This window comes from Montipora foliosa, chromosome 2 (genome assembly GCF_036669935.1).
Source record: "Montipora foliosa isolate CH-2021 chromosome 2, ASM3666993v2, whole genome shotgun sequence".
NCBI classification, from domain to species: domain Eukaryota; kingdom Metazoa; phylum Cnidaria; class Anthozoa; order Scleractinia; family Acroporidae; genus Montipora; species Montipora foliosa.
The window spans coordinates 21,108,087-21,131,786 of record NC_090870.1 but is presented as its reverse complement, the minus strand read 5'-3'; the positions used below and the strand labels follow the sequence as shown (position 1 = coordinate 21,131,786).

The 23,700-nt window shown below is 39.6% G+C and overlaps 1 protein-coding gene across 12 annotated transcripts in view; it reads left to right on the top strand.

Moving 5' to 3' along the window:
• Positions 1-23,700, top strand: part of LOC137992652 (atrial natriuretic peptide receptor 1-like) — an 89,388-nt gene that overhangs the window by 11,522 nt on the left and 54,166 nt on the right. For 3 of the 12 annotated variants that reach the window (XM_068838120.1, XM_068838121.1, XM_068838122.1), the window contains exons 2-5: positions 4,461-4,577; positions 17,312-17,998; positions 18,824-19,110; positions 22,338-22,479. In XM_068838120.1, coding sequence (XP_068694221.1) covers positions 17,320-17,998; positions 18,824-19,110; positions 22,338-22,479 — 1,108 coding nt within the window. In that variant the 5' untranslated portion in view covers positions 4,461-4,577; positions 17,312-17,319. Of the gene's footprint in view, positions 1-1,713; positions 1,914-3,267; positions 3,285-4,460; positions 4,578-4,651; positions 4,930-5,702; positions 5,825-5,846; positions 7,207-16,783; positions 16,883-17,311; positions 17,999-18,823; positions 19,111-22,337; positions 22,480-23,700 lie in introns of those variants that run through there. The other 9 variants (XM_068838119.1, XM_068838123.1, XM_068838118.1 and 6 more) reach the window with 9 other exon arrangements.

Below are 23,700 nucleotides of genomic sequence, written 5' to 3'. Positions count from 1 at the left end.
AATACAGTCGTGCCAAATTCAAAAGAAAAAACAAACCATCCATCCAGCGTAATAGTATGCAAATAATCCAAAATACATTAAATTAATTTATGAATTGAGTTCGGCGCAACAATAGCACGCCTTTTGAAACCAAGTCGTGCTACTGCCGTGCGGCACGGCAAGTCCTGCCGTGCTAAGTAGTCGTGCCGAACCTACGTCAGCCGTGCCGCGCATAATGGTTTCAAACGCCGTGCTACTGCCGTGCTTAAATCGAAATGACAATTTCATTTGAGTTCGGCACGGCAGTAGCACGACGTTTGGAACAGTAAGTTATTTTCAGAGTTATGTTGTAGCCGTTAGAGTTAAGTTTCCAAAATCCTGAATTCAAGAATGTAGAAGCCAACAGTCATAAAAGCTAACCTTAGGCCTAAAAACGTTTGTTTAGGCCTAATTAGGCCTAGGGTTAGCTTTTATGCATGTTTAGGATACTTTTTGTATTTCTAACTCAAATGTCATAACTCTGTCATAACTCTGCTAGTCAACCTCTATAAGTAGGGTGGCTTGTAATAACGGTATACGTTGTAGCCAAAACGCGGGGCCAGGGCCGGGGCCCGGGTCGGTGTCGGGGTCGGGGTGCCTTTTCTTTTTCCCATTTTTTTTTGTTTCAATTTTTGTAGTTATTTTCTTGTACTGTTGTTTTCGAATGACCGGTATCTGTCCTTCATTTATGGTGAAAATTAGTCAAAAACATTGAGGAATTTACGGAAGCTACGAAAGTTCTTAAGGGACATCTTGATTTTTTTTTTGTGTCTGTTTTAAAATCGAAGTTGCTTTTTGCGAGCATCTGACTTTAGGTAGTCTTTCCGAAAATCGGAGTTTGTTTCAAATTAAGATAATATAAGCCAACTGCCAGAAACACTGAAGACTCACTGATCTCCACACTTTAAAACAGCATTGTAATGTTTACTTCTTGAGAAAAAAAAAACAAAAAAACAAAAACAGAATCGCAGTTCCCCGATGATCGTCACTCAACGTTCTTATTTGCTCGTTTGCTGGTGTTGATGTAATGTTGTTGTCTGTCTTTACTACAACGGTTTGTAGTAAAGCCAGAGTCGCACGGGAACTTGCTAGTCAATTCTATTCGGACGTCAAGGGATCGCATCCCATATCACTATAAAAAACACAACAACATTGAAAACAATTTTGCGAAAACAAGCAAATGAGAACGTTGTGTGACGACTATCGAGGAACTGTGGCTATGGTCTGTTTCGTTTTAATTGTATTGCGGAGGTTTTTAAGAAGTAAACATTAAAATGTGGTTTTAAAATGTGGAGCTCAGCGAGTCTTCAGTGTCTCTAGGAGTTAACGTATATTCCCCACAAAAACTCCAATTTCAGTCTGCAGAGTCTGAAATTCTCTTAAGCAAAAAACCTAAAAATCGAGTTTTACCCAATTTTTCACCTGATATTACATACAATAGGCAGATTTGGTCGTTTTAGGCTGAAAAGTGGATTTTTCAGCAAAAAATCTTGTTACTTTCTTAACCCTTTGGCTACTAGTTGAGGGGTTTTTTGGTCACTGTCGTGCTGTTTAAGAGCTAAATCTCCCTACAAACCCGTTTCCAGGTTGTACACTCCGCGGCCTTTTCAGCCAGGTGCAAAATAAGCGCTTACAAAGTTCGGGCATGCGCAGAAAACAAAATTTCGACAGTTTTTGGGTTTAAAAGTAGCACGACACTTTCGACTTTCACTTTTTGCTTTCTCTCCTTCCCTCTCTTTTCGCTTTCTTTGCCTCATTTTTTTTTTGAACTTGCTGGGCATTTGGTAGGCTTTATTTTGGTGGGAAGAGTTTCTGAGAAACCTTTCATCATCTTAGAATTAGGTGCTCAGAAAGGTAGGTGGGTAATGGAGCAAGCTTTTCATGGAGATTTTCAGGTCAGTGTTACATGTTTTTTTTGGCCGTTTCTCCAGTTTCCTTGACTCAATTGTGCTCATTCTAGTATAGTTTGATAGATCTCTTCTCCCTGCACAAGTTAGTGAACAAAGCTGTTCCTGACCGTTAAAAGTGATGACGTCACAAGGGGTAGATGGGACCGTGGATAAAGCTGGACGTATTTTGCCAGATAGTAATCAAATGGTTAATTTCGAAAAACAGACAAAGATGTCTCTTTCTTAGCTTCCGTATGTTCCATATTTATTGACTAATTTGCACCATAAATATAGTAAAGATGCCGAACATTCGAATATAACATTACACGAGAATAACGTCAAAAATTGAAACAAAAAAATTTGGGGAAAAAAGACACCCTGACCCCGGTCCCGGCCCCGACCCCGCGTTTGGCTACTACCTGTAATAATAACAGTAGTAGTAACGAAACTTTATCATAGTAGTCGGGCGTTTTTTCTTTGTTTCAAGTCAAGAATTTGAATGCGTTTTCATAAAATTTTTAACCTATGTCCTGTTCTGGGCATGGTTTTTAAATTTTAAATGATACCCAACTCATTGAACCATCAGTAACAGTTTTTCAGGTTATTTTGAAAACTATATCCTTACAGAAAATGATTCCTATTACAGTCCTTGTCCGACAAATTAGTGAATTACCAACGAAAATTGCAAAAGCATTGAATTTGCAAGTTATCTACCCTAAAACAGAAGTGCTGCCTAGCGACGCCGAAGGAAGAAACAAGAAAAACCAATTTTGTTAGTTTGCTGTGTCATGTGTGACGAGTATCATGAAAAAAGCCAGTGCTAGGCAAATTCAGGGGTAAATGTGTGTTTGACTTTAGGCCTCGCCAGGAGCCATAATCGGGGAGTAAATATCCCGACAAAGCTTCACAAACATTACCCTGATCGTGTCGCTATTGAGTAGGGTGGACACCATTTGCTTGCGAACTGGAAATATTGACAATGATTTTTCATTTCTTAATTCATTTTCGCAATGTGTTTGTGCACTCAAAACGTAAGACTTAAGAGTCTCCTCCAGCCTTTTTACGTCGTCGTTAGAAAGGTATTTTCCAGAACTCTTTTTCCTTTTCTCTTTACTGGACTCATTCCCCTGTTTGTTTCTGGCTTTTGGTACCTTTTTCCTCCTTACATCTTTCTGTCCTCTGCTAGGCGATTCCTCCCCAGACATGGCTGACGAATCATTTCCACTCGATAGGTCGGAAAAGTCACTCCACTCGTCTTCTGAATCATCCTCACTTTCACGTTCACTGTCAAGGTCAAGGAAGTTGTCAAGGAGGGCTTGGCTTAAATTTGGAAGCGATACTGCTGAGAGAAATCCTATATCTGCCTCATTCACGAAGGTAATATCGCCCGCCATTTTCCCTGCGCGACATCCGCGAAAATCCTCGCAGCAATGTACGTGCGTGTCGCGCACGCGATGGCGCAATTTGTTCTAAAAATAGAATAATTGTCCCATATCATGGAGCCAACCCCAATACTAGAAATGGCGCGCGCTTACGGTCTCCATCCCCGATTATGGCTCCTGGCCTCGCGTATGGTCGATTTTTGTCGAATGCAGTGACTTTGTTTCCACCGTCTATTTAACAATTAGATTATGAGCTCGAGAGTTCTATGAGGTGATGGAACTCTTACTAAAAGTTACTTTAAATAACGGTTTCCAATTATTTCTTGACGTATTATTAAACTTTGCGCCTGAAAAAGATCGCTCGGATTGAATTGCCGTTAAAAATCTTAGTTGTGCGCACGAGCGCATCAGCTTTTTTCAACTTTTTTGAAAGTCAAGAAACCGTAAATGTCCTTCGTTTAGACTTCTCAGAAATTTAATTACCCATTTGCATCCAAATTTTCCTCCAAAACTTTGGAAAAACGAAAAAAACCTCGTTATTTGCAAGATGACCTCCAGCCACTGCACACTAATTAACAATTATTCGCCGAAGGCGAAGTGATTGTCGGTGAATATTCACCGAGGCGAAGTCGAGGTGAATATTCACCGATAATCACTAAGCCTGAGGCGAATCATTGTTTTAGTATAAATACACAGGTGATTATTTCAAGAAAGAGAAAAAAATAACATTTCATCGCGAAATCATCTTCAATTACAGTGGCAAAACGACTACTGGCAACCATTTTGTCCGTCAAGGTGATTATCGGCTGATAATCCGAGATAGCGAACCAATGAGAGAAAATACGGATATACGTAAGGCAAATACAGCAATAGTGACGAACTTCAGCGAGGGTCACAGATTCGCGGTTTAAACGAGGCATGTGGAAAAATGGGTGCATCCTCTCATTTTTCGATTCCTTTAATTAAGATGAATAAAACAAACGAAATAACATATAAAAAAATGCTAGAGTGGTCAACTTGAATGCAGTAATTTTCAAATTTGCACTCAGGCCAGTAAATAATAAAGATGTTTCTTGTCATAATATGCCCACAGCTACATTTGTTCCTCAGTTTCAATTTATGGCTAGTTTTATGTACGAGCAGTGAATTTGGTTCTTGTTTTGTCTTAAAGGCTGTTAAAAACTGGATAACATGCTCACGGCAAGTCGACATGTCAAGAGGCAGTCAAATGTACTCGCAGATTGGGAAAGCTCACATTTGAAGTAACAGATGAAGATCACCATTTGAGGTGGGCAAGACAATAACGACGGAGTTCATGTTACTTTCCTTTCCATGAGAGAATTACTCAAAACATTGAACGGAGTTCAAGTGCCTTGGCAAAAAGCCCCTCGGTCAAAAAAATAAAAAAAGCATAAAATGAATATTTTCTAATTTAAAAATGAATAACAATAGCATTCACATATTAATTTAAATAACATCAGTGTTTCACCATCCCTGATCGCTGAGGCCACTTACTCAATCTTATCATTCTTTCGGAAACTAACGAAAAAGTCAATCATTTACGGCCTCATTTACGTAATTGAGGAATGCAAAAGTGGAAACTTGCAACCCATTATCCAAGTGAAATAATTCTTCAGCAGGTGAGCTCAGGAACAATAACTTAGCTTTCGGATTAAAGAAGTAAAGAAATCAGACGTGTTTACAATTTACGGCCGCCCGCTCAAAAGACAGCGAACGTTGAGCAGGAAACTCGGGATGTGGCTCTTTTTCAGGAAGAAGTTCAGTCAACGCATTAAGTGTACAAACTGATTTGGAAATGAATTGCAAGTACAGATCATATCCAATATTAATGTCAACATGAAAACACATTAAGTTTTCTTCCTAGGTACATCAGTTGACGAGTTCAATACAAGCGTTCTTTAATTCTAGAAAAGCGCTTTTCTTTTGAGCAACTACACAGGTCATGAAAGGCTATTAGCAATTTCAATAGGTGTTTCAATAAGACTAGAAGTTATCAGTCTTCAAGATAAAGCCTTGGGCGAAAAATTGTAAACAGTGGCAGATGACAAAATAGGCTCAAGTCACGGAGTACAGTATGGGGCCCAGTTCTCGGCCACAAAAAACGTAAACTTGTATTTCTTACCTTGGAATAGCCGTAAGGACTTGAAATTTCAAAGACAACTAGCTTCAGCATTCAGTTTACACATTTAAAGCCATCGACTTCTCAACGCTGTTTTCTCCCGAGTAATAACGAAAATGGACGCGTCGCTCGTGGGCCCAGTTATCGGCCAGCGCGGCCCAGTTCTCGGCCACCAAAGAGTCTGCTCGATTCCTCAGAATAAACAACGCTTTATCACCAATTTTTGTTGCTAAGTCACTAGTAAGGCTTGTGTTTGATATTTCGCCCACAAAGTATCCTTAACGAGCTTTGTGTCAGGTTAGAAAAGGAAGTTTTTTGCATACCTAATTTTTCTCCTAATTGCTCCATGGCAAGCGAGGCCAAAAAAAGAGTTGGATATTTCACAACGGGATCCGGTAAGTCAGAACACATAGTTTTAATTCATATCTACTATCAGAACATGCCACCCCATTACAGCTTTACTTTTACAAATGATTTGACAAGAAAACTCCATAGAAAACTATGAGCGCTTTTTAGTGTCGTCGACGGCGAGCAGGGTGGCCGAGAATGGGCAAATACGCAAAAACACCAAGGAAATATCGAGAAGTGAATTTAGGTCAAAGAATAAAATAGGCCAGGAAACGTTTATAATTAACTCAGTGAAAGCTTTATCACTCTACGTTCTTTATGCCAAGAATTGGTTCATTTGGGTCTCCTATACGGATAAAATATAAACTTGAATTAGACCATGTAATTCGAGTAGCCGTAAACAAACACGTTTTCGTGGAAACCAAATTCACCTACCTTCGTGTCACCTCGACTTGCTCACAGTATACAGTAGCTGTAAACTCAAAACTCGGCAGGACGAAAGGCAAGGAATCAAGCTACCTTAGGAAGCAATTGCTTTTATTCAGGTTCATTTATGGCGCAAAAAATAAACGTTGAACAAAAAGTGGCCGAGAACTGGGCCCCTTACTCTAATAGTAATTGCACAATTTTTTAAACCTGTGCATATGCCGAAAATATAATCGCAACTATGCGTAAGCAAGAGATTATTGGCGTAAGCTAAAAGGTAAAGAAATCGCGCAAAAAAACTTGTTTTTCTACTCGATATTTTAATGGACTTTATTGGTTCTGAATACTCAAAGTGTAATGCCAATATCAATCAGCCCCGCTGAATTTATCGGTCAGTTTTATTCTTGGAAGATTTTCCCACGAAAATTATCTTTTGCAAACGGATGTGAAAAGAGCAGGTGAAGAGTTGCAGAAGAGAGCATAAGTTCAAACATCCCGCTCTGTTCGTTCAGAAAAGACGTGACTGAACGACATGAAGCGTTGATAAGGCTCAGGTCACGGAGTACAGTATGGGGCCCAGTTCTCGGACACAAAAAACGTAAACTTGTATTTCTTACCTTGGAATAGTCGTAAGGACTTGAAATTTCAAAGACAACTAGCTTCAGCATTCAGTTTACACATTTAAAGCCATCGACTTCTCAACGCTGTTTTCTCCCGAGTAATAACGAAAATGGACGCGTCGCTCGTGGGCCCAGTTATCGGCCAGCGCGGCCCAGTTCTCGGCCACCAAAGAGTCTGCTCGATTCCTCAGAATAAACAACACTTTATCACCAATTTTTGCTGTTAAGTCACTAATAAGGCTTGTGTTTGATATTTCGCCCACAAAGTATCCTTAACGAGCTTTGTGTCAGGTTAGAAAAGGAAGTTTTTTGCATACCTAATTTTTCTTGCTCCATGGCAAGCGAGGCCAACAAAAGAGTTGGGTATTTCAAAACAGGATCCGGTAAGTCAGAACACATAGTTTTAATTCATATCTACTGTCAGAACATGCCACCCCATTACAGCTTTACTTTTACAAATGATTTGACAAATGATTTGACGGGAAAACTCCATAGAAAACTATGAGCGCTTTTTAGTGTTGTCGACGGCGAGCAGGGTGGCCGAGAAAAGGCAAATACGCAAAAGTACCAAGGAAATATCGAGGAGTGAATTTAGGTCAAAGAATAAAATAGGCCAGGAAACGTTTATATTTAATTCAGTGAAAGCTTTATCACTCTACGTTCTTTATGCCAAGAATTGGTTCATTTGGGTCTCCTATACGGATAAAATATAAACATGAATTAGACCATGTAATTCGAGTAGCCGTAAACAAACACGTTTTCGTGGAAACCAAATTCACCTACCTTCGTGTCACCTCGACTTGCTCACAGTATACAGTAGCTGTAAACTCAAAACTCGGCAGGACGAAAGGCAAGGAATCAAGCTACCTTAGGAAGCAATTGCTTTTTATTCAGATTCATTTGTGGGGCAAAAAATAAACGTTGAACAAAAAGTGGCCGAGAACTGGGCCTCTTACTCTAATAGTAATTGCACAATTTTTTAAATTTAAGAAATCGTACCTCTGCGTATGCCGAAAATATAATCGCGACTATGCGTAAGCAAGAGATTATTGGCGTAAGCTAAAAGGTAAAGAAATCGCGCAAAAAGACTTATTTTTCTTCTCGATATTTGAAACTCTCAAAAGCCTTCCCAATCTCAATCCTTGAAACCTATGATGAAAACCGTCAATTTTGCGCTGTCCTTGCTGTTGAAATGAGCATCTTCGCAAGGTGTGTTTTTCTTACTATTCTTTCACCTGTTTTGTCGTACAATGTTGCTGCTTCTTCTGACGCTCAGCGCTTAGTCTACAAATTCGCCTCTTTTTCGAATTGAGTCCCAGTCATCTTCATAATTGTCTCAGTGGCTCTCTTTTACACTGAACTACGTCTCTTCGTCGCTTACATCCTTTTTTACTATTTGTAGTTTCGTTTCCTGTTTCTCGATATATTTAATTATTATCAGTTTTCTACTTACGATTTATTTTTTTGTTGTCTTGCATCGGGTGGGTTACTTTGTTTTTCCTTGGGATTGGTTCTCAGAGCGCGTGCCTTTGGAGGGGGTAGTGGGGCAAGGAATGGAGGGGAGTGAACTCTCCTTCATAACTATGAAGTGTCACTGAGGCTCATTACTGGGTTGCCTATGGGCAAACCCAGTCGAGGTCTCCGTTTAGTTTGTTTGTTTTCTTTTTTTTTTTTTTTTTTTTTTTTTTTACGTGTCGGTAAAAGTCTTGCCTGTCACTCCCCTGGTAAGTGGTGTCTTTGTGTATAGAGCCTTCTGCGCGTATTTTCTTAGGATCGAGAGGGTAGTGGAACTGCGTAGATTTCTCTGGTGGACACAGTAGAATCATCAACTTAGCCTGCAATGGCGTCGAAAGTCATGCAACGCGAATGGCGTTTTAGTTAATCCTTAAACAAAATATACCCTTATGGAGCTCAATAATGGAAAGTCAGTTGGATAAACTAGGCATGAATCTCAAAAGCGACGAGTACTGGACTTCGACAACAATCTATCGCCCGTCGAGACGAAGTCAAAGTGAGCAGTATTTACCTGAAGTGCATGGTAATTTGACACAATTGAGTTTCTTGTCTTCACGCACGCAATGAAATAGGAAGAGGTTTTCACCTCTAAGAGCAAATATGTTGTTTGTTTCAATAAAATTTTCGCTGGAAAAGGATTCTGTGGTATTTTCTGCCTTTGTGAATTATGATATCATGTTGTGTATTGAATTTTCGAGCTTAAGGTTCAAATGTGATATGGGAGACGTTTTTTAGTATTGCTCTGTAAGCAGGAAGGGTTCACAGGCCTGTTGGAAGCGTGCTTGAGTTTCAACAAAATGAGGCCCAAAATCAGTGAAAACTTGTGACGCAGATGAATAATAAAGTAGCTGCTATTTCCAAAATGATGGAATTTCCTGGTGATAAATAACGTCGTACGCGTCTTGGAGAGTAAATTTTGACTTTGCATAAACAAGAGTTGGGCGATTGTGATCTTTGTTTTGACTTCGCTCATTTCATTGTCAAGCTTTATAACACTTGACAGAAAAAGAAACTTACAAAAACCCGACATCTTGCCATCATTTGACACAGATGCTTCACTGTTTGGCGAGTAAACATGCCGCGGTAACTTAATCACGGCGCCCGCTGAATTCCGGCCATGTCACTTTCGATTTTGCAATTTACTTGAACGTAGCAAAAATCTCCCAAAATGTTTGTCGCTGATCGTAACTTTTTATATTCTATATTCACGGTTCAAAATTAATGTTGTTTTCATGTCGTAAATATTTTATTCTCGATCGACCTTCTGGGAAACTTCCTTCTGCTCTTTCTGAAAACTGTGTTTCAATAGTTATTTGCTTTTTCATCAATATTTGTTTTGCATAAAGCAAGCTAACAGAATCTGTACCTTGCTGAGTTCGCATTTGTTAGCGTTAATAGTATTTTCGGTCAGATGTTTCTGTTTTTTATGAGCGGTTTATTGTTTTGGTCTCCCATCCCAACACTAACTCCGCGAAACAGGGCTTGACTTCAGTGAAGTTTGGTATTACAAAGTTTTCGGATGCTCATAGGGCACACTTGTGGTGAAAAGAAGTTGTGATTATCAACATGTCAGCCCAGAAGCCAATGTTTCTCGCTTCTCTTTTATTTGTTATTCTTCAGAGACTGGAATGCTGTATTTCAATACCACACAATTCAGTGCCTTCTGATTTTCTGTAGCACGTATCACAGGCAAGCCAGTGTATGCTTCACAGAAGCATCTAGTTGTGTTTCAGCTACGGCGCACTGACGAGGGCTAACAAGCTCGAAACAGCTGTCTGCCTCTGCTTCCCAGTTTGAGCGCTGATCATGATAGGTTTGGCTGACCGTAGTTCCATTTTGAAGGGAATGCATTCGTGAACGTTGTTTGATCTGTCCGAACAGTGGTGTGTTTATGCTTGTCACTGTCTGTATTGATCCCACGTAATGCATAGATCGTTACATGGCATCGCATTCTTACGTGCTAAATGTTTATTAATATTATGTTATCTTCAACTGTGCTGTTCCCTTTCTCTGATTACTGGGTCCAGGCTGTGGGCCTATAGTGTGTGGGCTGTCTCTATCATTGTGATCTGTCACGAGCCCATTACCCGGAGCCTCCATCTTCCATATTAATCCTCTAAGTCAACCCTTTCCCGTATCTTTCTATTTTTAGAAGCACCTCACAGGGAGGCTTAAGCAGGTGTCTTCACAACAGCCAATCATAACAGACCTATGGTCAGCCATTTATTACGTAACATACCTATGTGACGTATATGAACCACTTCACGCATGTTCTCAGTCACATACGTCACATACGTCAAAATATAGTAGTTGTAAAAATAGAAAGATACCAAAGAGGGTTGACTGAAGCGTACAATACAGATGGAAGCTCCGCGTAATGGGCTCCTGGATCTGTGGATTTCATTGGTATTGATGCTACCCGAGTTTCACTGGTGACCTTGTCTAGTCCTTGAGATGATTCACGTCTGCCTCTTTCAACCTTTTTGGGTACTTTCCATGCATTTTCTTTATCTCTCAATATTCCTGTAGTTTTTGTTGGTCATGGTTTTTTTGCCATTTTCTTTAATCGTTTGGCTTAGGCGGATGTCAGTTCGTTTTAAATTTGCGAACTTTCTGTATGACTAAGCTCCTTACAGAATTTTGTAGCTTTTTTCACCACAGAGTTTCTTCCTCACCTCATAATTTTTTACTAATTGAAGGAGTAAGTCATCTTTTCTTGTCAAATATGCCTTCAGCCCTATGGTGGTGGTTTTAAAGGACAATTCGAGTTGGACTAGGCCTCGTCCTCCTGATGTTCTTAGTAGGTAAAGCCTGCGAACATCTGCTTTGGTTGTGGTACAGCTTAGCAAATGGTTAGTACCTTTGTAGTCTTCGTATCCATACTTCTGACATCGCCGGGAGTTTCCAGTTTATGATGTTAATGCTTTACGCTACAACAGGAATCGTTAAGAAGTTAAATCGAATTTGTTTTCTGCGTTGACTTTGCTCTTCAACACCATACGTACCCTCCTGTAATACTCTTTCTTGATCTTGACCTTCTCCTTCATAAAAAAAACTTGGTTTTATCAATGGAGTTGATAATGTGAATTGACCACCGGCCTTTCCCTACATCTAGATACGACGGAAAGCCGCAAGAATCTGGAACAAAAATTCATCTTCCAAATCGGCACCTTTAATCCTCACGGTATTAACGAACGCTTTTCATTTAACTAATGATTTCTATTTTTCACGTTGCCATGTTACCACCAATAGCGTAGCTCCTACTCTACTATAAAAACTACTCATACCCTACAATTCCTCGATTTGTTCTGACGAAGGGCTAACGCTCGAAACGTCAGCCTTTAAAAACGCTGTACGGTGGCCAATTTACATCATCAACTCCGTTAATAAACCAAAGTTTTGTATACTACTTCCCCACCGACGCAGCACCACAGTTTCTTTAGAAACTATCCCCTTCGTGAATACCTTAGACGACTATCTGTGATATGGACATCGCCCCTATCAGTTCAACCAACGAAAGGTCATAGCTACGAATCTGTTTGCAATTCCAGTAGTTCTCTATCACATGTGGACAACAGACTGGCACATTCAACACCTACAAGAACGTGCAAGAAAGACACGTAAAATAATGAACGAAAACCATTGCAAACACAATCACGAGTCTAATGCTATGATCTACATACCTTCTCACAAAGGAGGAAAAGGACTGCAGCAGTTAGAGATTTTGTATAAATCAACAAAGATTAAAACGGCACACTACCTGACAACCAGCTCTGACCCACACGTCCAACTGGTCGCGACAAGCACAAAGAAACAAAGTCTTTAAGATCAATCATGAAAGATGCGAAGCGGTTTGCAAATCAAGTAAACTTAAACGTAAATTACGACATCGCGAAGAAAACAACAACAATTACATCTAACAAAGGACAAATTCAAGTTACAAAATGTCATCCAAGAAATATCAAATCTATACTCAAGAAAGAAATAGAGCAGAAGTTTCAGGAAAAGGTAAAGCAACAACCCTGGGTAGGACAGTTCTTTGTTAACCAATGGCAAGACGAAGACTAGTAAGTCAGTAAGATATGGAGGGGCATCCCAGATGTTGTCTACAGTATATCTAGTCGTATGCTACAACAGTTGCTAACAACAAAGGTATATCGTAGAAAGAAGTTAGAAGACGGAGAAAGAGATCTGATATGTCGATTATGTCACCAGAAAGAAGAGACAGTACCACATCTGTTATGTAGCTGCTCTGCTATTTGCTCAGTCTCTGTACAAGGCAAGACATGATCGCATGTTACACCCGCTTTATCATCAGGTGCTATCATCGTATGGTTTTGTCACAGACCAAGATTTGATACCGTAGTACAAGCAGCCCCTACCAAAAAACTCTGTGGAAAACAAGAAAGCCAAAGTCCTCTGGGATATCCCCATACACCTGGATACACATGTAGCACCACAAGACGGCGCAAGTAAACCTGATATCATATCATATCATGTCATATCACCAGAAACCCATAAGGTTGAAACATGTAACGGCCCCTTGTGTGCTGGGAAACAAGCTTCTGAATATTCAATTTGATAAGTACCATATTTGGAACAACAAGAGTGAGAGGTTTCCAAATATGGTACTTAGCACTGAAACATTCAACCAATCAATTTGCACTGAATATTCGGAAGCTGTGAACGCGCGTTACACGTTTCAACCCTTATGGGTTTCTGATATCACCCAAATTGGTTTTGCACTTCGCCACTCGCATCCGCGAACATCTCTTCTCTTCAAAACATTCCCACATCATTAAACACCTGAGAAGTTTTGAAAATTGTCACTCCGTTTGTTCAGAAGATTGATTCAAAATTTTCGACTCTGCTTCCACAAGCTTCCAATTGAAAATCAAGGAGCCATGCACATCCTTTGGGAGCAGCCGTCTTTAAATTCCCAGGTCAAACATCTAAATTTATCCCTTTCATACTAATTAGTCTCCTTTCTTAGCTTAAGTAGTTTTACTCTTTTTTTTTTCGCGCCTCCGTCCTTAATTATTCTCGTTAATATCTCACTTTGTTATAATATTTATTGCATATTTTCATTTTATTTCTTACTGTACAACTGACGATGTATGATGCCTCATCCGAAACATGAATTGTCTTCATCAAAGCAATATCCTACCTCGTGCTGCTACGAAGCCTTGGTTGTTATTATTATTATTATTATTATTATTATTATTATTATTATTATTATTATTATTATTATTAACCGGTCAGGATAAATATTTTCAGTTGTGTTACGAGTAGCGGGTTATGCTTTGTAAAAAGAGGCTGGTCATTTAACTCTTGAGGGACGGTTTGGTAGTTCTGAAAATAAAATCCTGCAAGATAATTGATAAAAGAAAAAATTGCCTGCACATGATCACTGCTAGAAAAAAATAGGACACGTTCAGTGAGCCCGTCAGAGGCAAGAATATCGTGCATTCACAAGAAAGAAGCTCCTCAAGTTGTGCATGAAAGAGGTGAATACAAATTATGCCTATACCAAATTGCCCAACCGCCCTCAAACGTTCAATGATCCGCCTCTAAAAGGTGGGCAGACCCGAGGGGTCATGTTGCAGGGACATATTGCATAGACAAAAAAATTGTGTGGGGACGCGTAACAACACCCAGGGACAAAATCACAACATGTGCACACACATGAAAATGTTGCGGGTACATGTCCCAGGGATATGTTGCAGCGACATGTCCCTTCGTGTAAACTTCATGGGACCCGTCGCGGGGACAAAACCATCTCCAAATTGGTTTTGCACAATTATGAAAGTATCAGTTTACACGAGGGGACATGTCACTGCAACATATCCCTGGGACATGTACCCTCGAAACTTCCATATGTGTGCACATGTTGTGATTTTGTCTTCAACATTTCCCCGCTGTACGACCCTAATGCATGTCGCCTCAGTGTGTACTACACATCTTTTTGTCGCTGCAACATGTCCCTGCAACATGAGCCTTCGTGTCTTCCCAGCTTAACACAAGTGCATTTCTTTTGCTGTTAATATTTGACATAAAACATAGCCCAAATTTGATAGAAAATACTTGGTAGAAAACCAACATTTTTGTGAAACTTGATAGAAAACGTTTGTTTCTGAAGAGAGTCTTCCATCGGAATGTCCAATATTTACTACATGGGTCATATTAAGTGCACTTGTATTAAACGTATTCTCCTTTAACTGTGCAGTTGACAGTACCTTTCTTCTTGAGATCTACAAATGACAGGTAAAACCTAATTCCAAAATAACAGTCGTTACAGAATGAGCGCCCAGCTAAGAACTTAAATAATCATCATATGATGTTATTATTCTGCGTCATTCGTCCCCATATTTCAGAGCTTTCTTTTTCCCTCCAAGGCATGTCTGCTAGGGTGTCCCGATTTTGTATTGCCTGGCCATTAAAGTCTGGCACTTGCCACAAGTGGTTATATCCAAGAAATCCCTCCTTATTGCCCGACTATCTCTCCTTTCACTTGTATGTGGATCTTTTTGTCAAATATAACTTGAAGCAGATATTGTCACCTTTTTCAATACAGACATTATGCAAAACTACGCACGCAATGGTTGTCAATTGTCCATAGGCGCCTTTTGTGATCATCCTAGCTCTACTTATACAAATGGATTCGCTCTGACGAAGGGCTAACGCTCGAAACGTCAGCTTTTAGAATCTCTCTACGATGGCCAATTTACATTATCAACTCCGTTGATAAAACCAAAATGTTTGTATACTACTTCCCCACCGACGCACCACCACAGTTTCTTTAGAAACTACCCCCTTCATTCATTTGTAGCTCTACTTAGCCCGTTAGGACTGCATTCGTATAGGGTTTTAAGAGACAAGGCTAGAACCGAAAAGCGGAATCCCCGACAATAAGTGGACGTAAAGTCACATCAGCTACTTTGTGTCCAATATCTGGAAAAAATTCTGTTTTTTTAACTGCATCCTGGAAGATGATTGTATCATGAGAGTCTCCAGGGAAGCCGCAGCGGTCCCAAATATTTCGAGTCCACCATGGCCATCAACACTACTGAATAAAAGTTTTTGAAATTGTGGTATTCTTTGCATCACGCATGTCCTCCCGGTAGGCATTAAATCGGAATGTGGCAGCCATCAATTGCAGCCCAACAGAAGGGAAACTGCCACCTGTCGTTCATTTCCTTCATCTTATCTCTAAAGTCCTGCCCTGTAGATGGCATATCCGTCATGGCAGATTCTTGCAAAAGGCAATCAACGATCAGTTGACAAACCTGAGTCACAATCTCATGCACAGTTGAAACACCAAGTCCAGCCATTTCCTCTGTAGTATAATGATAGTCGCCCCTTCCCTAAACGATAAAGGCAAATACCAAGTCTGCATTCAGAAGATATGGGGTCTTAATTTATCGTAAGTCATTGCGGATTTGGCTCAGAGATGAACTTAAAAGCGTCATTTGAAATTCTGAAAGTCTTCTAAATCTTTCATTGGTATATGTGTTCCATACTGTCTCCCACCAGCCGATGTTTCTCGGTAAACGTCGGCAAGATCGTCGATGAACTCTATCCTAAGCTGGAATTTGTTTACGAGAGAGCAACAAAAGCAATCATCCACCTCCTTCGTAATGTCATAAACATAATAGCAGCTTCTAACATCCTTCTACGCTGATTTCCCTGAGAAAGAGATGTTATTTAAAGCTATCATATCTCTTAAGAGGGCTCACCATTTTTAAAGTTGAATTTTGGCGGGAAAATTTTTATCGGGCTAAGTCCCTTGGGATATTTCTAGGTGGTGCGACACACGATACGCCGTCTGAATCAGTCGCGCTAATGTCGCTGTAAAGCCGAAACTAATTCATTTAGGTTCGGGACATGAGTGAAGCGGCGTCTGAACCAGGCCCCACTCTTTTCAACACAAAGGGACTGTATTGGTTTTCCCTGCTCAAATATCAAATAAAACGTATTCCTTCTGTGGTCGCCTTTGAATATTAAATGAAATATACTTTTAATGAAATCTGCGAAAAAGTACCTATTTAGCAACTTCATTCTCAAGAGTTCTCGCAAGGGGCTTTCTGTTTATAGTTCACAGAATTCAGGAGTTGCTCAACAAAGGTGACCGAAAAGGAAAAGTGCTACTTCACACTGTTTCGAAACTAATTTGTTTGAAAATAGATTTACGATCATTAAGGCTTGGCAAACTTGATTTTAAAGGAAGTGTAAATCTCCGCTATTTAAAAGTGCTGTCATGGAATCACATTATATATGGCGTTTATAGTATATACACGCCGTAAAGTAGATATTATCTCACAGCAACGCTTTGACAAAGTAGAAAATTAATCCAGCAAATTCAATTCCACTTGACATTTCGGGTCGAATAAGTGGAGTTGTGTAAACATTGCACGACAACTGAAATGAAACGAAATGGACGAAGATTAATTTCGCCTGTTAAATTTTTGGTTAAGTGCACATAAAGGGCACTGACAGGTAAATGTTGTAGAGCGGATATTCTCTTGCTAAAGTCTTCTTTAAGATGTAAGTTACCAGTTATACTTTCACATTTTGGAAAATGTCGCGAGCTAAAAATACTCAATGTTCATTGTATGCATTTGACTTTACTGAGTACCGGACAACATTTTGTTTTTGGATAAATGAGTTGAGTTTATTTTCGCAGGCATAGGTTACCCTTTGTCTTACGATAATTTTATTGTTTTTGTTAAAAGCCTGGCAAAGGTCTAAAGCGAAAAGTCTATCGATGATTGAAGAGTTCGGCAAGAAATGCAGTTTCCGTGGTTGCTGACATATATGCTATCATACACCTACTTTAATTCCTATTGTTTTTTAAGTCTAGTGATTTAATGACGTTTGATGCAAAACACGCTAAGCAAGTTAATTCTGTCGATGTGATAAGCCTTTGCTGGAAAAAAATACTGACATGAGGTTTTTGTTCTTACGGTGACACAGGTAAAAGCATGGAAATACTCGCAATGGGAAAAGTTCGTTTTCTCTTCCGGATATTTATGGTCAGCCTTTTTATCTACTTGGCTGGATCAGAAGATATTCACATCGGTGTCCTGCTTCCATTATCGAGGCCGGGATATTCAGAATTGGGCAGAGCTTTGCAACTTGTTGTACCAACAGCAATTCATGATGTTTACAAACGAAGGAGGCTTACACTGGAGTGGAACATAACTTACACAATTAAAGATAGTGCATGCCACAAAACTATGGCAGTTGGCAAAACTTCTGAATTACAAAATGCAGATGCTTTTATTGGACCTGCATGCTCAGATTCCTGTATATCATCTGCTCTTCTTGCTTCTTACTGGAATAAACCAATGATCTCTTACGCTTGTTCCTCTGAGGAGCTGAGTAAGCGAGCCAACTTTCCCACTTTTGCTCGAACCCAACCATTCAGTCGATCTTATAGAGATGCAACACCTGATATACTATATGTAGCCACGAGTGTTTACAAGTGGAGTCGTGCTGCTATAATTGCTAATGAGGGTAGTGTGTGGTCTCCAATCGCTACTTCCATGGCAACGCTATTTCAAAGACGAAACATCAGTGTTCCCTTTAAGGGGTTTTATACACCAAGTTCTTCGTTTTCCTACTTGTCTTTCATGAGACAGTTAAAGGAAGAAGCTCGTGGTAAGCACTACATTTCCTACAAACGAATCCTAACAAAAATACAGCGATAATTATGTCTCTTTGCTCTCTAATTAATCTTATGGAGCGATTTCTCTCACGTGACCAGCAGCCATATTAGATTACTGAAACAAAAGAAACTATTTGGATAAAAATAGAGTTCAATTCCCGGAGGATTAGTTTGGTACACCATCATGGCCGCAATTTCTTTGTTTTGGAACACCAACATGGCCGCCGTGACGTCATGTGAAAACGCTCAATTCCCTACTTGCACAAATCCCATAATACACCTCTTTTACTCCTAAAAATGCATATGCATTGTTTTCGATTTCTCTTGGGACATCTTCATGTTCCAGGTGAAAAAGCAAACAATGATTAGTGCAAGTAGAAAATATAATAGGCTCAATGATGCCGCACACATGTTGATTGGTTCTCATCTGTTAAGAAAATTAGTGCCACTCTTTAGTTCTTACCACATTTTGAAAGTCATCTGTGACCTATTACTGAAAAGAGGCGCACTCCGGCAACATGGAACTATTTGTTAAATAACTGAGTTGAAGCACAAGAACACAAAGGGACCCATAACACGTTTTTGCACGCAACAATGCTTCGTTTGCAGCGTTTAAAAATAAAAGAGAAATGTATGAAAAGTATGTAGGCATACTTATCTTTTTCAGTGTAATGGAATGGATCCTAGATGAAGATGACACCGTGTTCATTTGTTCTTTCGTTTTGAACGAGTCGCAGCATTCCGTGAAAAGCGAGATAGTGCCAAGGAAACAGGACGAGTACACTCTTAATTTACTTTTCTTTATGTTTTTCTTTCAGTTGTCTTTCTTCTCGCTTTTAGTGAAGAGGTAGCGAAACTTTTGGTAGCAGCCTCTGATTTGGAAATGATGAGTGGTGACTACGCTTTCATGACTCTCGATTTTGTTGTCGTGAAGGAATGGCAAAAACAGCCATGGGCTGGTGGAAGGAGTCTGTCTGAGTTCATGGCCATTTTTGATGGCATCGTAAACCTCTCAGTGAAAGGACCACACGGAGAACGATTCGAAAATTACAAACAGGATCTTCAAGAAATTTTGAAAGCGAATAATGTCTCTCAAACATCACTTGTAAGTATTCAGTATTCAGTGGGTGTTTAAAAAAGTTTCTTGATCTTTTTTCGAGAGATACACATCTTTGAGATTTGCACGTATTCAACAGAAAATGTTTTAGTTCAATTTATTTTTCTGCCAAAATGCTCAAGGCATTTCCTTTGAATCCACCGAAATGTGACTATTTCGTTAAAAGGCTGGGAAAACTTCAGGGCATCAATTTTGTCGTTACATGTAACTACATGTAAACGTACACTGAGGTATGTGTGTTAGGAACATTAACGATAAATATGGCATGACCGTTTAGGTTGACTTCATGTCATCATTTTGAAATGTAAAGAAACTAACATGATTGGTAAGTATATCTGTTCAACTTTTTATGTTGTATGAATAAATTGAAGTGTGGGATTTGACTCTTGTTTTTACCCAATTAAGGGGAAGAAATTGAAAACAAACTTTGGCGAGAATGGAGCTGGAGTCCTCTCCAATCTCTTAGGGGGGGTTTTAAAATGTCCAAAATTGTTTAAATTATAGAATTTCCATGTTTTCCCTTGGAAATTCCAAAATCTGTATGATTTCTAAACTTCATGAATATCCATTTAAGAGTTCTCATTTGATGTAATTGTGCCACAATTGCAAAAGTTTGGCGAACGAGGTCATGATACACGTTGCATTTCGAATCCGGATTTAAATTGACCCCGGCATTTTTACTTAAATCAAATGTGTGACAACCGTTTTGCTCAGGTTTAAAAAATATATATATTACAGGCATTGCTTTTCTTTGAAGGGAAGGGGGGAGGAAAGGATGCTTACACAAAGAACAATAGAAGAGGTTGGAGATTTGACCATCCTATCCCACTGTCTCATCTTATTCCTCTCTCTCACTTCCAGTTAATTGCACTTACCGTGATTTGAACTTGTGCCGTCTCGATTAAAAGTCCTTCGCCTTCACCATCACGCAAAACTGGATTGGAAAGCTCTCCTACCCACTTTCTCCAGACTTTGCTCGGTCATAATAATATTATGCAACACCTTAGGCATTCCCACAAAGGCCAAGTCTGGCCCCGTGGGGCCACTAAGGACTCCCTTTGTCAAACAACACATAACTAGCTGTAAGGGGATAACGTGTAAAGCGGAATAACTGCGTTTGTATCGACCGGAAAGACACTCAAGCCCCGAAGTGTGGACAAAACAGATATGTAATCCCGAGGGGAAAAATATTTCAAATACTAGCTATTTCACAGTCTACCATAGGCCACTTCGGAAAATACCATAATACTCTTTGTTTGACCTCCTAAACGTTTGCATGAGCATTGTTTTTGTTTACTCGTGGGACCATTGTAAGTCCCAATGTAGTAAACAAAAACAATGCTCATGCACAAAAAGACAAAATTCTTGTCCCCGCATGGTCATGTAATGTTCTGATTAATATAGATAATGAAAGAATCTGAAAAAAATCTAAGAGGTTTCAATTTTAAAAACGCCGGAAATGTGATTACGTTGACTGAGGTCAGGGCTGCTGGGATACAAAATGTTGAAATTGATATGAAAAGCACTATAATGAAATTGCAGAGAGAAAGTTCGTTTGCTTAATATGGAATTTAAAGCAAGTTATGATATCAACGGCGGTACGACAACAATATCCTCACTGGTGAAAGTTGCAAATAGTATCTTCACTTTGGGCAACAAAGATATCCAATTTTAGGAACAAGAAAAACCCGGGAATTAGACGAAATCTATATAAAAGGTTATAAATTTGTTTGAAATGACGTGCAGCCTCCAACAGCAAAAGAAAGAAGAGTGGTAAACCACCAAATGAAAGCAGTTAATCAGCTACTCCAAAATTAGGGCTTACTGAATCACGTAGAAATCGACGTAATGGATATTAGAACCTTGCTATGCCAATGCCAAGAACAAACACATAAATCAGTGGCTTCTCCATGTCTCTGATCACTTAACAAAGTATTCTTGGGTGATTTCCTCTGACGGGAAAGCACAGTGCTGAAGTGGTCACTGAGTTACAGAATCTTTTGAAAACTGCATTTAAACAACGGAGTTGAAGCAATAAGTGAATAAAATCAAAAACAAAAACATCAAGTATCTCTATAACAAGCTCAACCTAAAATTTTTACACGGTGCTCCCAAAAAAATACTCTCGTGGAATCCTAGCTTTGTTTCTTTTTATAACAGTTAGTGCTGCTTTTGTGAATTATTAAATGTTAGAGTCAGTATTAGTCGACGACTAAAACCATTTCACTGATATCGTGTTCTACTGCTTTAGGGCCTGGCCAAACGGGAAACGTTTGGCGCTTTAAAAAACAACATCAAACATTGTTTGGTGACAAATATGTTCAGTGATGTTGAAGTGAGTGGTCGAACGGTTAAAATATATTTGATATATAACTCAGATCAAACTCCTCAAGCAAAGAACTATGGATCACAAATACGTAGAAGTGAAGCGTTCGCTTTACGCTGACACGCTAGGCAATTGCTTGGCAGCTGTTGCTTCGTGCAACGTTTCTTGAAATTTGTCTCGGTGTCGATGACGGCAACATAGGTTCATAGTAACATTTCTCAGGCTGATGTCACAAATTGTTGCCTCACAAGTTTCAAAAAGTACATTGAGCACACACACATACCGAAGTCATTTGTCACAGTGTTTGCCGTAAAAAAAAAAAAACCTGGCGTCTTCTTTCACGACCATGGAAAAGAAAAAATTATCAAAAAATGACTCGCTTTTTCGTGTAACCTCTTGGGAAAAATTGTAATTTGTCCAGTATGACATAGGCTTTACGAAGCTAACGACGCTAACACTATGCTATATATCCTAACAGTTATATCTTATTCAGCACCTTCACTTGTTTAACCGACGTTGGAGGCTTCCAGCTTAAGAAAACGTGTTTACGCCTAATTTTTTCCCTGGGCCAGAACTTTGGCGTAGACAAGTATTCTTATAAAAAGTGCAGGAGAAAGCCATTGCATTTTTTGATGAAAAAGAATCGTCTTTTTTAAAGCTGAAGGGAATTAAGGTACCCGGGTAATAGACCCCAAAAATTTCAGGGCTTTCATGAAACACAGTCTGCTCGCATTTCCAAGGCCGTCTGCATTCCAAGGATAATGAAGAGCTTTGGCCCCAGCTTTTACTTGCTCGGAATGTCGTATATTATGTGGAAATTGTGCAAAGATTGCAATGGCTTGCAGCAAAGCGATCGCAGCCGAAATGTGAATTAACGTTTCTTTTTCAGACTTTTGACTTTTCTGCATATCTTCACGACGCCATAGAACTGTATGCTGCAGGTCTAAACCGATCTGTTAGCCGTGGGGGAAACAAATCAGATGGCGTGTCAATCATTTCTAACATCACTTCAAACAACGTTATTTTTCAAGGTAAAAGCATAGATACAATGGACCTCACAGGGCAAAGTGTTGGGTTGGATATGGTTATGGATGCAAGGCATTCGGACAGCATTGTGACGCATTGCGAGGCATTTGTCGTAGTCAAAAGAAGCATTTTCTTAGGCTAATAGGCAATAGAATTTCGGTTACTCTTTGTTGTCACCTGGTTCGTCACTTTCTAAATCAATGCCATTTGATTCGATGTAATATTCTTTAAGTCGTACATGAAAATGTACTCGTTTTCCATCATTTTATAGAAATACTTATGTCACATGAAATATTCTCGTCATATTTGTGAATTTTCAGTGCATTCATTGTATTCTTGGAAACTAATTCTTTGTAATAAAAAAAGCCAGAGCTGAAGAAAAATGGATGTATTTATAACAGAGCTCCGAAGGCACGCGCGCGGAGACAAAATTTGCAGCTCTAAACAAATTAAAAATAATCACTCAGCTTTAAGTTAATATCGCTCAGATGCTTGACTTGAATAATTGCGAAGCCACTAGTGTGGACCACAGCTATCATCAAGATATTATGTCAAGCGGATGTCACGCTGTAAACTAGCATGATACTGGTCACATTGGCATACATGGAGGGGTGGACGTACGGACTTACGGACGGTTGATGAAGTCATAGCTTTAAAACCAAAATTTGTCGCATCGATGGGGGCATCGATGGGTTACCATATTTTCTTAACTGTGGTGCTGCGCGCGCGCACGTTCGGCGCGTGCGGAGTTCCGCTTATAATAATAATGATAATGATAATGATAATGATAATGATAATGATAATAATAATAATAATAATAATAATAATAAGGTCATAGAAAATCTGAAGAAGGGAGAGACTTACAAGTTTTTGGGAGTTTTAGAAAATTCTAAGCAAGAGGACAGCTCTGTACTGTGGGGAGCTTCAAAGGATTGCTTGCAGAGACTGTCAATTATATGGTCGAGCCCCCTATCGGACTTCCACAAAGTCTTAGCATCTAATCAATACGCACCACCAGTTGTCACCTACCCTATGTGGACACTAACATGGCCGCTCGCAGATCTACAACAACTTGCTACACCTACCAAGGAAGTGTGGAGGCCGGGGACTGAAGTCATTTGAGAGCCTGTATAAGCAGACCAAAGTCAAGACCACAATGAAGCTGTACGCAAACGAAGATCGAACGATGAGTTTAGTGCACGAGTTTGAAGAGAAGTGCGAACGAG